This window comes from Mus musculus, chromosome 7 (assembly GCF_000001635.26).
Source record: "Mus musculus strain C57BL/6J chromosome 7, GRCm38.p6 C57BL/6J".
Lineage (NCBI taxonomy): Eukaryota > Metazoa > Chordata > Mammalia > Rodentia > Muridae > Mus > Mus musculus.
The window spans coordinates 44,570,814-44,586,850 of record NC_000073.6 but is presented as its reverse complement, the minus strand read 5'-3'; the positions used below and the strand labels follow the sequence as shown (position 1 = coordinate 44,586,850).

The window sequence follows — 16,037 nt, the reverse complement described above, 5'->3', positions numbered from 1 at the left end:
ATTTGTTTAATTGGAAAGAAGCATAGCTGCTGTGGCCCGGTGAGCTTGTACCCTAACCAGGGCGTCTTTTGAAGAACTGCGCCTGCGTAGTCCTTCTTTCTGCCCGGTCTGTTGAACGAGACTGAGCACGCGCCAGTCCCACGCGCGGGCCGACGTTTTTGTCCCCACGGTCAAAGACAGCCACATAGGGCCCCAAAAAGACGTCCCCAAGGATCCAGAGGGGTCCCGCAGGCTTGGGGATATCCAAGGCTTGGAAGCCCAACAGGCAGAGGCCAACATCGCTCTGAAGAATCTGCAAGATGACAACACAGGATACTGTGTATCACGGGGCTCCGGGTTTGATTGTCCCATCTACACCCAGAAGAGGACAAGGAATATTTCTAGCTGGTCAGGATGCCATCAGCCTGTGATGCCAGTGCTCCAGAGACAAAGGCAGGAGGGTGGGGAGTTCAAGACCAGCCAAGGCTATACACGTAAACTCCATTTAAAAGGAAGGAAGAAATGAAATGAAATGAAATGAAATGAAATGAAATGAAATGAAATGAAATGAAATGAAGTGAAGTGAAGTGAAGTGAAGTGAAAGAGAAGTTATGAAATGGCTCAGCCGGTAAAGGTGCTTGCTGCTAAGTCTGCCGATCTGAGTTCAATCCTCAGAGCTGCTCGTAGTAAGAAAAAAGTTGATTCCTTTAATTGTCTTCTGACTTCTATACACGTGTATAGAAGGCAGGCTCACACGCAAAATAAATTAAAAAAAATTTTTTTTTGAAAGGAAGAATAGAAAAGGAAAAACAAGGTCCAGGCTGAGTGCTGGCACACCTTTGATCCCAGCCCTTGAGAAGCAGAGGCAGGAGGATCTCTGAGTGTGAGGCCAACCTGGTCTATATTAACAATTCTAGGCCTGCCAGAGCTCCACAGTGAAAGTCTGTCTAAGAGCAGAGTTCCTGCGTTGGATACCTGGGTCTGGTGCGTCAGAGCCCCAGCTTCACCCTCTCAAGCTCAGTTGTTGTTACTCTGAAGTCACTCTGGCCACCACCTTACCTTGATGACATAGTCCTGGCCTGTGAGGTTAAACCAGACTCCACCAAGGTGGAAGGAGACAGGGGGAAGCGTTGGCGTCTTGGAACACTGAATGAAGTACTGTGGAAGAAGAGGAGCAGTAAAGGTAGGCAGGTGGCTCTCGCTCTCCTCAAGTGGCTTCCTAGCGCCCTGGAGTACAGCTTATATTGGGCAGTCAGGTATTCAAAGTCTCCTGTAGGCTTCTGCTACTAAGTCCAGTTCTCCATGTTTCTCCCCTACCCACCTGGAAAGCATGTTGGCTTCCTCCTACTGCCTTCTGCCCTATCACTCAGACCTCCAGACCCACCTGTCCTCTTTCTTAACTTCCTAGTTACCTGCTTCTGTCCCTTAGGCAGCAGCTTCCCACCAGTCTATCACCAAATTCCCAAGATCCTCCAGCATACCCATTCAGCACCAGGAGTAGTCCTCACCTGCCCATTCAGGAAGGGATATCCCCCAATGGCTTTATTCAAGGCCCGGATCTCCTCACTAGGTCCTGTGATGAGGGATGTGCCTGTGTCTAGGATGGCACTGCAGCCCTGGGCACAGAGGCTCAGCCCTGTGCCGACCTTCACACTGTGAGGGAAGGATAGGGCAGGAGCTGTCATCAGAGGCAGGGCCTGGGTGTCCAGACCCTCAGCTCAAACCCCATGAAGCCAGCCCGGCTCCTCACCTCTCCATGTGGACCTGCCAGTAGGCAGGGATGGTGACTGGTATGAAGGTGAGGGGAGGTACGTAGTGAGCGGGGTCTGAGCCCCCTAGGACCAGCTCTCCCCCATCAGACCCTTCAGAATCCCTGCAGAAGCAAAGTGTAGTTAGGAGGCTGGTGTTTCATCTGCTGGTTTCCGAGGTGGTCTGGGATGGGACTTCCTCCAGTTGGCTTCTAGATGGGTGTGCTGGCTAGTTTTATGTCAACTTGATACCAGCTAGAGTAGTGCTCACTTCGGCAGCACATATACTAAAATTGGAACAATACCAGCTAGAGTCACTGAAGATTAGGGTACCTCAACTGACAAAATAACTCAATAAGATCAAGCTATTAGTAAGCCTGTAGGGCATTTTCTTAATTAGTGATTGATGTGGGAGGGCCATCCTATTGGGGGTGGGGCCTCCCCTGGGCAGGTGGTTCTGGGTTCTATAAGAAAGTAGGCTGAGCAAGTCATGAGAGAAAGCCAGTCAACAGCACCGCTCCATGACCTCTGTTTCTGCCTCTGGGTTCATGCCTGTGGTGGTTTGAAAGAAAATGTCCCCATAGGGAGTGGTACTACTATGAGGTGTGGCCTTGTTGGAGGAAGTGTGTCACTAGGGGGGTGTCTCTGACACTCGAGCCAAGTCCAGTGGCTCACTGTCATTTCCTGCTGGCTTCGGATCAAGATGTAGAACGCTCAGCTCCTTCTCCAGCACCATGTCTGTCTGCAGGCAGCCATGCTTCCTGCCATGACAATGATGGACTAACCTCTGGAACTGTAAGCCAGCTCTATTCAAGTATTTTCCTTAATTAAAGAGTTGTCAGGCTGGAGAGATGACTCTATGGTTAAGATTACTAACTGCTCTTCCAGAGGTCCTGAGTTCAATTCCCAGCAACCACATGGTGGCTCACAACCATCTGTAATGGGATCTGATGCCCTCTTCTGGTGTGTCTGAAGACAGCTACAGTGTACTCATATAAATAAGAATAAATAAATCTTTAAAAAAAAAAGAGTTGTCTTGGAGTTGGGCAGTGATGGCGAATGCCTTTAATCCCACACTTGGGAGGCAGAGGCAGGCAGATTTCTGAATTCAAGGCCAGCCTGGTCTACAGAGTGAGTTCCAGAACGGCCAGGGCTACACAGAGAAACCCTGTCTTGAAAAACAAAAATAAATAAGAGTTGTCTTGGTTATGGTGTTGCTTCATAGCAATAGAACCCTTAACTAAGACACTGCCTTAACTAAGACAGTGCTGTTTGAGTTCCTCTCCTTACTTCCTTCACTAATGACCAGTGATTTAAAAGCATAAGCCAGGGCTGGAGAGATGGCTCAATGTTAAGAGCACTGACTGCTCTACCAGAGGTCCTGAGTTCAATTCCCAGCAGCCACATGGTGGCTCACAACCATCTGTAATGGGATCCGATGCCCTCTTCTGGTGTGCATGAAGACACAAGCATAAGCCAAACAAACCCTTTCTTCTCCAGTTTGTTTTTGGTCTCAGCGTTTTATGATGACAATAGTAACCCTAACTAAGAAAGGCAGGTAGGGGAGTACAAGCAGGTCCTAGATATGGGGACTGGAAGCAAGACAAAGATGACCTTGAACTCCTGATCCTGCTTCCACCTGCCAAGTGCTGTGCTGCCAGCCATGTGTGATCTGAGAAGGGCCTTTTGAGTATAAGGCTGTGCCTACTAAAAGCTGGTGAGTAATGGCTGACCCTAGCTCTAGGCTGGGCTCTCCAGTGAAGTGCAAGCTCTCTTTGGGGTGAAGAAGGGGTCCTTAAGTGCAGTACTTGTCAAATGGGCATGGAATTTCCTGTTTGATTTCAAAATCTGGGGCATTGTGAACCTACGGTGAGCATTGGTGGTATGTCCTGAGTTGCCACTTAGGTTGTGAGGGTTTTTTTTTTTTTTTCTCTTTTCATTTTTCTATATTGGGTAAACACTTTCCTGAATGCAGGTAGAAGCTCTTGTGTTGGGAGGCTGACTTCCTTCAAGGACCACCGGACTTCCTGTGTTGATAAATGGAAACTTCCTGAGGGAGATTGCTTGGGGGTATTGTTGTGATTGTGTGCCAAGCCGAACAACCAACATCTCGGGAGTTTAGCTGTGCTCTGTTGCAAAAGTTCCTCCCAGCTGGCCTTGATGACTGCTTAGCCCCCCTCATGGAGGGCTGGGTGGCGGGCATGGGATCCTCACCTGAGTACACAGCTGCTCCCACCTAGGCAACGCTGCTTCAACTGCTAGTGACCTGGGAGAGGTGCTAGAGTGTGCAGGCCAGGGAAGACTGAGGGAAGCTCCATTCCTGGAGCTACAGGGAATCCCTCATCTCTCTGGGTGAAGGCTTTTCAGGGACAGCTTTTGAGGTGGAGGAGCACACACACCATTGTGAGCAAAGCCTCACCTATTCTCTGGAAGGAAGCATAGTAAACTGATTGGTTCCCCAGAGTAAACTGTGGTAGAAGGGTGCCTAGGTATTGGGACACCTTAGGAGGACGGTAGATGCCCCTTAAGGGATTTTAGCCATATTTGCACTCCCAGGTATGGAAGTAATTCCCACACAATACCTGTTGAGGTAAAAGGAGAAGACGGGTTTCTCCAGCAGCCCTTGCTCCACCATCGCATCCAGCGGAGGCTGAACTCCGCCCACAGCCAGAGTGGGGAAGCCGAGGCCCAGGATCCCATCAAAGTGGGCTAAAGCAAAGATCAGGCTGGGCTCCCACAGAGCCTCTCCAAATGTCACAAAAGCATCGTGGATCCCCCCGATCTAGGGGTAAATTGATGTGGGAACAGTTAGTTCTAGAAACACATTACTCTTCTTATGGCTGAGGTCCTGCTTGGGACCATTGGGAAAGGAGTCTAAATGGTCTACATCCCGTTTCTTCCTAAAAAACCACACACATTTGCTCGGGAGGTTCCACCCCATCATCCAGGAAGCCCCACTTCTGAGGAGGCAATGCTTATCAGCCGCAAAGGAAGCCTCTTATCTTTTTTTTTTTTTTAGAAGTCCCACCCTCTTTCTCAAGAGGCCCCGACCTTTCACAAGAAGCCCCATCCTCTTGCTAAGGAGACCCCGTCTCTCTGCTAGAAATGTTACCTCTTTTCCCAGCAAACCCTACCTCTTTCTAAGAAGCTCCATCCCTTGCCAGGGGACTCCCACCACCATGACTCCTCACTCCCACCCCCACCCCACCCCCCATCCACCTCCTCTCAAGCATCTCCTCCCTGTCTCCTATCAGGGCCTGCCTCCTCAAGCCCCTCCCTGAACCAGATGGCGGTAGAGTCTTGAGCTGGTGAAGTCACCCACAGTCAGATTGTCCTGGCTCAGGATTCCGCTCAGCCGCCCGGTCCCATACTGAATGGCAAACTTGGTCCCATTGGGCCTGAAGGAGCTGGAGGCCTTGGGATTAAAGCGATGGTGAAACCCTAATTCAAGAGATGAGATGGGTGTCAGTCAGGGCATGGGAGACTCAGCACCTATGAGGACAGCCTAGGGAGCATGAAGTCAAGTCCCTCGTCTTCTCCCATCCCGACCCTTTGGCCTTCTTCCTCAGGGAAACTCACAGCATGCCAAACTGAAGAAATGACATCTCGTGGACGGAACCCACAAGTTGGAAGAACCCGTGTCAAAGACAACGGTGAAATTCTGAGGAGGCGTTCCCAAACCAATAGTTCCAAAATACTGGGTCTGGTGGCACAAGAGAACACAGGGTAAACGAAGAGCCGGTTATTCTGCCGCAAGGGTGAAAATGGGGGCACCGAGACTCACGTTCATGAACTTGGAGAGAGGCACAAAGGAGGGGTTGCCACCAGAGGTGGAGGTCCTAGAAAGCTCTGCCAGCTGTTCCCATCCATTCAGTGGGTTTAAGATTCTGTGTCCAAGGTGGATTCGTTGAAGAGGGACACTAGAGAGAGAAAGAGACAATTTGAACAGTGACAAACCAATGCATTCGGGAGACCCTCGTGTGACAGATGCCCTCCGTAGGGCCTGAAGGTAATGATCCCCGAGTTCCTGTAGGAGCAGTCATCCGTAATGACTGCAGCTCCGTAATGACCAGGAAGTGCTACTGAGGGCGGCTGCACAGCCCTACAGAAGAAAGGATCCGTGTATGGGCTCAAAGACCTGCCAGGATCCACATACCTTACGGTAAGCTATTCTCCAGGAAGCAGCATTTCCTGTGGGGTCCAAAGATTCGCCCCCACACCCCCCCAACCCCCCTCCCACACCCATCCCTCCGCTGCAGCAAAGTTGATGGGAAGGGAAATTGGAGAGATGGTTCAGTGAGTGGTTAAGGACACTTGAGGATCCAGCAGAAAACCTGAGATCTGTTCCCAACACCCATACTGGGTGATTCACAACCACCCGTTCCTCCAGCTTCAAGAGATGCAACACCCACTTCTGTCTTCCCGCAGCGCTGAGCTCACCTCAGATACCCACAGGCAGACGCACACATAAGCATATCATTAAAAAAGAATGATTAAATGTATATATAAAAGATGTGCCAGAGTGGGGTGATGCCGGTGATACCTAGGGGTGAGGGGACCTCCCTCTTCTCAAAGATGGGAAGGAGGGAAGGAGGGGAACTGGAAGGAGAGAGGGGCAGATATTGGGATGTAAAGTGAATAAATAAAGTAATTAGTGAAAATATATATATAAAATATTATAGGCCAGGCAGTGATGGTACATACAACTTTAATCCCAGGAGGCAGAGGCCAGATATGTCTACAGAGCAAGTTCAAGAACCACTAAGGCTACACAGAGAAAACCTGTCTCAAACAACAAGCAAACAAACAAACCAACCAAAAAAGGTATGTGTAAAATATCAAAAATAAATACATAAAATATTTAAATTATACATATACATTATATATGTATTTATGTACATATATGTTAACAATTACATTAAATATGTTAACAATTTTTTTGAGGTTTAAAAAAATTATTTTGGGCTGGTGAGATGGCTCAGTGGGTAAGAGCACCCGACTGCTCTTCCAAAGGTCCTGAGTTCAAATCCCAGCAACCACATGGTGGTTCACAACCATCTGTAACGAGATCTGACTCTCTCTTCTGGAGTGTCTGAAGACAGCTACAGTGTACTTACATATAAATAAATAAATCTTTAAAAAAAAAAGGAAGTTACAAAAAAAAATTATTTTATGTGTGTGGCTGTTTTGTCTGCATGTATATCCGTGCACTGTGTACATGTATGGAGCCTGCAGAGGCCAGAAGAGGGTGTCAGATCGATCCCTTAAAACTGAAGTTTCAGCTGGACAGTGGTGGCACATGCCTTTAATCCCAGCACTTGGGAGGCAGAGGCAGGCGGATTTCTGAGTTCAAGGCCAGCCTGGTCTACAAAGTGAGTTCCAGGACAGCCAGGACTATACAGAGAAACCCTGTCTCGAAAGAAACCAAAAAAAAAAAAAAAAAAAAAAAAACCCTGAAGTTTCAGACCACTGTGAGGTGCCTTGTGAGTGCTGGGAATCAAAGCTGAGCTCTCTGGGAGAGGAGCCAGTGCTCTTAACCACTGGGCCATGTCTCTCCAGCCCTGCACTGACAATTCTTTACATGGGCCTTGTGGAGGGGAGGGAGGACCAAAAGCTTACTGTTGCAATGTGAATTCTTAGGGGCTTCAAGCCTGATGGTGGGACCCATGCTTGGGGGAGGGGGATATAAATGCCAGAGCCTAACCTCACCTTTATAGTACAGCATGGCAGCACTCAAGCAGGCATACCGATGAGATACATGGTGGAAGGACAGAACTGATTTCTGCAAGCTGTCCTTAGACCCCTCCACATGGGCAATAAATAATTATAATTAAAAGTAAAATTATAAAAGTCTCTGCATCATGCAAAATTCACATGCAAAAAAAAAAACCTAAATAAAAGTTGGTTTATGTAGGTGGTCTTATTTGTTTGTTTGTTTTGAGACAGGGTCTCACTAAGTAGCCCTGGCTATCCTGAACCTTACTCTGTAGACCAGGCTGGCCCTGAATTCACAGAGATCCTCCTGCCTCTGCCTACCAACTGTTGGAATTAAAGGTGTGTGCCACCACTGCTCGGCTGAATTTAGATTTTTTTTAAGATAATTTTTTAAAAATAAAAATAAAAAGAGATCTTAAGAAATGGCTTGGAGGGGCTGGTGAGATGGCTCAGGGGTTAAGAGCACTGACTGCTCTTCCAAAGGTCCTGAGTTCAAATCCCAGCAACCACATGGTGGCTTACAACCATCTATAACGAAATTGGATGCCTCTTCTGGAGTGTCTGAAGACAGCTACAGTATACTTACATATAATAAATAAATAAATATATTTTAAAAAATGGCTTGGAGGTAGAGCCCCTGCCTAGAATCCCCCAGTGTGGGGCTGGGGCATAACTCAGTGGTAGAGTAACATGTATAGGAGTGTGGGTTTGGTCTTCAGTATCACAAGGGCAGGACAAAAAGAAGGCAACAAGAGAGTAGCCAAGTATCCCGTGAAGGCTTCCCCTGTCCTCAGCCTCTAATCCACATACAATCGTGATACAAAAGGATTTCCATGAGTTCCAAACCACCCTGGCCTGCAGAATAAAACTATTGTTAATATATGGTTGGAGAGGAGCTTGGAGAGACTGCTCAGAGGTTAAAAGTCCTCTTCCAGAGGTCCTGAGTTCAATTTCCAGCATCCACAGGGTGGCTTGTAACCATCTATAATGAGATCTGGTGCCCTCTTCTGGTCTGCAGGCATATATACAGGCAAGCCACTATATACATAATAAATAAATAATTTTTTTAAAAAAGAGATATGGTTAGAGAGATGCCTCAGCTCTCAAGAACATTATTGCTCTTCCAGAAGACCTGGGTTTGATTCCCAGCACCCACATGGTAGCTCACAAGCATCTGTAATTTCAGTTTTAGGGGGTCCAATGTCCTCTTCTAGCCTCTGTAGGCACCAGGCATGTATGCAGTGCATATATATAAATGCATGCATGTGCTGGCTAGTTTTTATGTCAACTTGACAAAACTGGAGTCATTTTGGAAGAGGGGACATCAATTGAGTCATTGCCCCTCACCAGATTGTCCCATGGGCGAGCCTATGGTGCATTCTCTCTCTCTCTCTCTCTCTCTCTCTCTCTCTCTCTCTCTCTCTCTCTCTCTCTCTCTCATGTTCTCTGCGGGCAATGCACCCCAGGGCAGGTGATCCTGGGTTGTATAAGGAAACAGTTGAGGAGCAAGCAGGGATCCTTGATGGCTTTTGCTTCATTTCATTCCTCTAAGTTCCTGCCTTGACTTCCCTGGGTGATGCGCACCTCAGAGTTGTAAACTGAAATAAACCATTTTCTCCTCAAGTTTCTTTTGGGCACGGTGTTTTATCACAGCAACAGAAACCCCAACTAAGATATGAACTTGTGCCAGGTCCATGGGTGTTGCTGTGACAGACCTGGTGTGTGTGTGTGTGTGTGTGTGTGTGTGTGTGTTTTGGGGGGAGGATTGTGGTGGCATTGCACTTTGGGCTGAGGAGGGATTGTGGTGGCATTGCACTTTGGGCTGAAAAAGTGCTTGAGGACACAGAGCTTGGCTCTGCAGGAACCAGGAAGCTAAGCGCGCCGAGAGCAACGCAGACTACGGAGGCCTTGCTTGTGAGTTTCCAACATGGAGTTTAAAAATGCCTTAAAGGGCTGGAGAGATGCCTGAGTGGCTAAGAGCACTGGCTCCTCCTCCTCCTCCTGATGTCCTAAAATCAATTCCCAGCAGCCACGTGGTAGCTCCCAACCATCTGTAATGGGATCTGGTGCCTCTTCTGGCATGCAGGTACACATGCAGATAGAACACTTAATACATAAAATAATAATGATAATTCTTTTTTAAAAAGAGAATGCCTTAAAAACTCTATCAAGACAACTCATGTGATCTTTTTAATGAAGAACTACCGAAGTGAAACTTTGCTGGGACAACTGATCCTGGTTAGCTGGAGCTGAGAAATTAGCACTAATTAAAAAGAGATCAGGGTCTGGGCATAGTGGCACACACCTGTAATCACATCAGGGATCGAGTGTCAGGTGGGCAGATATCTGTGAGTTCAATGCCAGCTTGATCTACACAGAGTTCCAGGCTAGCCAGGACTACACAGTGAGACTCTGTTGAAGGAGAAGAAGGGGAGGAGGAGAAAGAAGAGAAGGAACCAGAATCATTGAGGTGAAATCTTCTGGGAAGAGTTTCCTCAGGTTCAACACACAGATGCTATGCTTGAGAGAGCGCTAGGGCTGTTGCTGGCAACCACACTTGGCAGTGGGTAAGAGTTTCCAAGGTGCTGCTGGTTCTAAAGGCATGAAGGGGTCATAGAGAGTAGCTGAGGCTTGGCACTGTGGTGCCCAGGAGAAGCCATTGGTGAAGATGTAGCCGGTTGCAGAGACCCTGCATTTTGAAGATGCTAATACCATGGATGACCACCAAGGGCAGCAGCAGCTGTGGAGTGGAGCCTGCCTGAGCCTCGGAGATGAGCTACGTGTGCTGGGACACACCCTCTGGAGCTTAGATTATGTGTCCGTCTGACATCTGACGCTGAGTTTAGCACTGTTAGAGTTTGGCTGTGCTTTGCCTTCCTTGGGGCTGTGCCCTGTCTCTTCCCTCTTGGAACAGGAAAGTCCTTGCTCTGGTTTTACAGGTGCCCATGGTTAAGACTTTGAACTTTTAAAGAGACTTTGGAATTTTAGAGAGAGATGAATATTTTAGAGAAGCTTGAACTTTGATCTTTTAAAAAAGATTTTATTGCTATTGGATGGATCACAGGGCCCCCAATGGAGGAGCTAGAGAAAGTATCCAAGGAGCTAAAGATATCTGCAACCCTGTAGGTGCAACAACATTATGAACTAACCAGTACCCCGGAGCTCTTGACTCTAGCTACATATGTATCAAAAGATGGCCTAGTCGGCCATCACTGGAAAGAGAGGCCCATCGGACACACAAACTTTACATGCCCCAGTACAGGGGAACGCCAGGGCCAAAAAAATGAGAATGGGTGGGTAGGGAAGTGGGGGGGAGGGTATGGGGGACTTTTGGGATAGCATTGGAAATGTCATTGAGGAAAATACGTAATAAATAAAAAAAAGATTTTACTATATATATATATATATATATATATATATATGACGAGTACACTGTAGCTGTCTTCAGAGACATCAGAAGAAGGTATCAGATCCCATTACAGATGTTTGTGCCCCAAATAAATAAACCTTAAAGTGAAAAGAAAAAATTTTTAAAAAGTTAAAAAAAAAAAAAAAAGAAAGATCAGGGGCTGGAGAGATGGCTCAGCGGTTAAGAGCACTGACTGTTCTTCCAGAGGTCCTGAGTTCAATTCCCAGCAACCACATGGTGGCTCACAACCATCTATAATGAGTTCTGATGCCCTCTTCTGGCATACAGGTATACATACAAATCAAGCACTCATATACCTTAAATAAATAAATAAATAAATAAATAAATAAATAGAAATCCCGAGACAAGGCAAAATACTCAATACATTTTTTCCAGTTTAAAAAAACAAAAATTCTAGCTGGGTGTGGTGGCGCACGCCTTTGATCCCAGTACTTGGGAGGCAGAGGCAGGTGGATTTCTGAGTTCGAGGTCAGCCTGGTCTGCAAAGTGAGTTCCAGGACTACACAGAGAAACCCTGTCTCAAAAAAACAAACCAAAAAAACCCCAAAAACAACAACAACAAAAAAGTCCAAAACCACCACCAGCCAAAACCAGCTCATAGGGGAGAGAGACGGAGGGAGGGACTCTATGAGGGTGCACCAGGAAGTAGTGACAGTAATCGGGATGTAAAATGAATAATAAATTATATAATAAATTAGTGGGGATGAGCACTCATTTACATGGCAGGAACGCAGTAAAAGCCGCTGTGCAGACGGATGGGGGGGGGGGAGCTTCTTCAGACTCCACTGCAATGGCTGCTTGAGGGTTTGTTGAGCTTGCCTTGAGCTGAGTGTTTACCAAGCCCTGACCTAGAGGCTGGCTCAGATGTAATCCTCCTGGCTCTCTCTCCTGGGGGATGGAGTGTGTTGGGGTGTAGCACGTCCAGGAATGACCTGGGTATCCTATATCTACTGTTCTTGGCGTGGACCTGGAAGTCTTTGGTATGGTGGGTTCAAAATTCAGCTTAAAGGGGGCTTTGGGTTGTGACTCAGTTGATAGCATTCACCTATCAGGAAACTCTGGCTTCCACATAAGTCAGGCATGGTAGTAGGCACCTATAATGGTTGGCACAGGACAACCAGAGGCTCATTCTTAGCTATATATCCAGTTTATGGTTAGTCTGGACTCCATGAGTTAAAAGAGAGGGGGGGGAAGGGAAGGGAAGGGAAGGGAAGGGAAGGGAGGGGAGGGGAGGGGAGGGGAGGGGAGGGGAGGGGAGGGGAGGGGAGGGGAGGGGAGGGAAGAAAAAGAAAAGAGAAGAAAAGAAAAGAAAGGAAAGGAAATCAGGAAAATCAGCAGTACTAGTAAGATGGCCCAAAGGGCAAGTCTGATGACCTGAGTTTAGTCCTAGCATTCATAATGCAGAAGGGGAGAACTCATGTGCTGTGTTAGCACACGAACCCCACAACACAATAAATAAGTAGATTTAAAACAAACAAACAAACAAACAAAAAACAAAACAGCACCCTCTGGCCACTGCTCAGCCCTAACACCCCAGCCCAGGCCTGAGACTCAGCCTGAAAAGCGCCCCCCCCCCGCCCGCCCCCCCCCCCCGCATGCCTTGAGTGTGGTGGCAGCAGAAAATGCTTTCTGGAAGGGCAGGCGCCCCATCAAGAGTTGGGAGATGCTAAAGGAAAAGAAGGGAGACATTTCAAGAAGAATCAGAGACAAGGCGTTGGGGTAACTCACAGGGAGGCCTCCCTGGAACAGGCATGTTCAGAGGCTGAGAATCTGGGGATATTGAAGTTTCCAGACCACAGAGATGGGCCTCCAAGAAAGAGAGGGAAAGTCAGGAGGCTTGAGCCTCAAAGCCAGATCACTAGGCCTCCCGTCCCAGGAACCTTCTCATAGAATCACAGAATGTATCCTGCTTGGATAAGGAGGGGTCTTTAATCCTGGGCTTCAGAACTTGGTCATACTGGGGATTGAATGGAGGCCCTGGTGTCTACTAGACAAATGCTCTCTCGCTGGGACACATGCCCAGCTTTGGTTTCTGCAGACAGTGTCCCCATACCCTTGAACTCAGCCTTTCTGCCTCAGCCTCCCTGAATGCTGGGACTCCACACACCTTAGCCAAAAGCAAAAGTTGGACTTAATTTGGTGGTGAACACCTTAAAATCTCAGCACTTGGGAGACAGGGGCAGGAGTATCTTTATGTGTTCAAGGCCAGCCTGGTTTACATAGTGAGTTCAAGGCCAGGGCTACATAAGGAGACAGTATGTTTTTTTAAAAATTGTGGGGCTGTAGCCATGGCTAGGGATATGGCTCAGTGGGTAGAGCACTTACATAGCACAAATTTCAAGGCTCTCTTCCCAGGGATTCCAGCATTTAGGAGGTGGAAGCAGTAGAACCTGGAGTTTAAGGTGATTCTTTGATATGTAGGGAGTTTGAGGCTAGCCTGGGCTACACAAGACCAAGTCTGGACAAAGCCAAAAACTAAACAACCAAAAAGTGTGGGGTCTTAGGACATGAAGGGACCCTGGCCAGCTTGAGTGCAGCGAGCGTGGCTCTGGCGGGCTTAGGTTTTCTCTCCCATGCCTTCTGCTTTGCTAAAAACCATTATGTGGCCACTTCCTCCTCCCGAGGCTGATTACCAAGGTTCAGCTATCAAAGTATTGAAGTCCAGCAGCAAAAAAAAAAAAAAAAGCCCCCTTTGGGGAAACATGGGGTTTTCTCTTGCATCTTTATAAACCTCCATTTGCCTATGGGCCACATCTGTGTCTTCACTATTCAGAGGCAATCCTTTATTCTACTCCAGGACAAACACCCTTTCTCTCCTCCCTCTCCCTTGCTTCCTTCCCATTACTTCTCCTAACAGGAGGTATTATGCTGAATTTCTCAGGGTGGAAACCCAGTTTGAGAGTTGGGGACCCAGGCCTTTAAGATGGCTCAGAGAGTAAGGAAGCGTGCAGTTAGATTCACATTCACAAAACTCTCTCTCTCTTTCTCTCTCTCTCTCTCTCTCTCTCTCTCTCTCTCTCTCTGTGTGTGTGTGTGTGTGTGTGTGTGTGTGTGTGTATATCTATCTGTATCTGTCTCTGTCTCTGTCTCTTTCTGTCTCTGTATCTCTTACACACACACACACACACACACACAGAGAGAGAGAGAGAGAGAGAGAGAGAGAGAGAGACGAACAAGTAAAATCTGGGAACCCTGAAAAAATTGGATTCTTGGGGCACCAAGGCCAGCCTCAGTCTTAAAGGACAAGCCGTTGGGAATCTGTCAGGAGTGAGAGTGGGGGTCCCCATACCGGATCAGTTTGGCCTCCTCAGGCTCCAAATTCCCCAGCAGCAGGCACAGCAGCAGCAGCAGTAGTGGCGACATCTCTGGGGACTAGAGCTGGGCCAAGATGTCCTGTGGCCCTTTTCTTCCCCTTGAGACTCCACCCTGTTCACGCCCCACCACCTACTGGAACACAGAAGTGACGTGTGTGTATGTGTGTGTGTGTGTGTGTGTGTGTGTGTGTGTGTGTGTGAGGTCCTTCAGTAGCAGGGCCAGAACCGGGCTGTTTAAGGTATGTGCTGAGTGTGTGTGCTGAGGTTCATTGGTTCCTGGCTTGTACCTTTGAGAGCATGGGGAGGGAGACCCGCACCCACCCCTTTCCTGCCCCTCTATGGATTTTACTTTTAACTTTCAGTTCGCTTTTCTGAGACTCATTAACCACAATTTTTTTTTCTTGAGCAAGAGGGAGGAACAGGAAAGGTCTGTGGGGGGTCTGGGAGGGGACACTCAGTTACAATAGAGGTGTGCTGTCCTTCCTATGTGGGTGGCTCTGTCAGCTTCTCAGGATACCCACTCTTTCTGCCCTTGCCTGGTTTTTTTAGGGAGAAGGGGCTCCCCTCTCTTTACACATTTTAATTAGCTAGTTCATTTGTGTGTGCATCCACATGCCACAGCAGGAATTTAAAGGACAAAGGACACTTTGCAGGGGTCAGTTCTCTCTTTTCTGCGGGTGGGTCTCAGGAGTCCAACACAGGTCAGCAGGCTTGGCAGCCAGTGCCTTCATCTGTGGAGCCATCTCCCTGGCCTTCCTTTTCTTTTGAAACAAGATCTCATGACTTTACTGAGCTCAAGCGATCCTCTTGCCTTAGGCGCTAGAACAACGGTTCTCAACCTGTGGGGTCAAGACCCCTTTGAGGGCCACATGCCAGATATCCTGCGAATCAGATATTGCATTACGATTCATAACAGTGGCAAAACTACAGTGACCAAGTAGCAACAGCATAGTTTCATGGCTGGTGGTCACCCCAACGTGAGGAACTGGACCCTGTAGGGTCGCCACACTGGAAAGGCTGAGAAGCACTACCTAGAGTTGTGGACTGAAGGCATTCAGCGGGGATGGGAGATGCCAGAAGCATTAGGTAAGTATTAAGTATTAGGACCTGAGTTCCAGCTCCCACATTCACATAAGGAGCTGGCCTGTGCCCTGTGTGGCAGTCCTGGCACTGGGGATGCAGCTAGATCTACCCCAGGGGCTTGCTGCTCAGCCAGACTAGCCAATCAACGAGCTACGGGTTTGGTGAGGGAGTCTGACTCGAAAGCACAGTGAAGAGTGATAGAGGAGACACCTGAAACAGCCCCCGGGCCTCCAGATGCACATGCACGGGAGAGCTGCCTAGCACAGTACTACACGCCTGTGATCCCAGCAACTGGGAGGCAGAGGCAAGAGGATCAAGAGCTCAAGGGCATCTTTGGCTAAGTTTGAGGTCAGCCTGGGCTACGTGAAAACTGTCTCAAAAGAAAACTGAAACTCTGCCCCCTCACCACCTGCGGCAGGCAGGAAAAAGAGCTGGCCCTGCCCCTCATCGACTGCAGCACTCCAGAGATCAGTCCCTGCACCTCCCCTGGGCAACACAATAAAGCTGGCCCTGCTGGCATGGCCAAGGGTGAGCTTGTCCCTGAGGGCCTGAGAGCAGGAGAGTTGGCTCTATCCCTTGGTGACTGTAGCATTGGGTGAGCTAGTGAGGCCAGTGCTGGAGAGCTCACCATGGTGGTGTGGGAGCAGGAGAGCTGGCAGATGACCAGCTCAGCTACCATGCAGACCCAGATCCAGGGCTTGGAGTTGGCCCACCCTAACATCCACCTCACCTGTGAACTGCTGGAGCCAAGAAGGGGCCTACCCTGCA

General features: G+C 48.4%; 1 protein-coding gene across 1 annotated transcript; it reads right to left on the bottom strand.

The window, feature by feature from the left end:
* Nucleotides 1-4: 4 nt before the first annotated feature.
* On the bottom strand, nucleotides 5-14,406 carry Napsa (napsin A aspartic peptidase). Its single transcript, NM_008437.1, has 9 exons — nucleotides 14,162-14,406; nucleotides 5,512-5,647; nucleotides 5,307-5,430; nucleotides 5,050-5,168; nucleotides 4,310-4,509; nucleotides 1,730-1,852; nucleotides 1,488-1,632; nucleotides 1,039-1,137; nucleotides 5-292 (listed from the first exon to the last, which is right to left on the bottom strand). The coding sequence occupies exons 1-9, from the start codon at nucleotides 14,233-14,235 to the stop codon at nucleotides 53-55; spliced, it is 1,260 nt and encodes a 419-aa protein (NP_032463.1). The 5' UTR covers nucleotides 14,236-14,406; the 3' UTR covers nucleotides 5-52.
* Nucleotides 14,407-16,037: the final 1,631 nt, after the last annotated feature.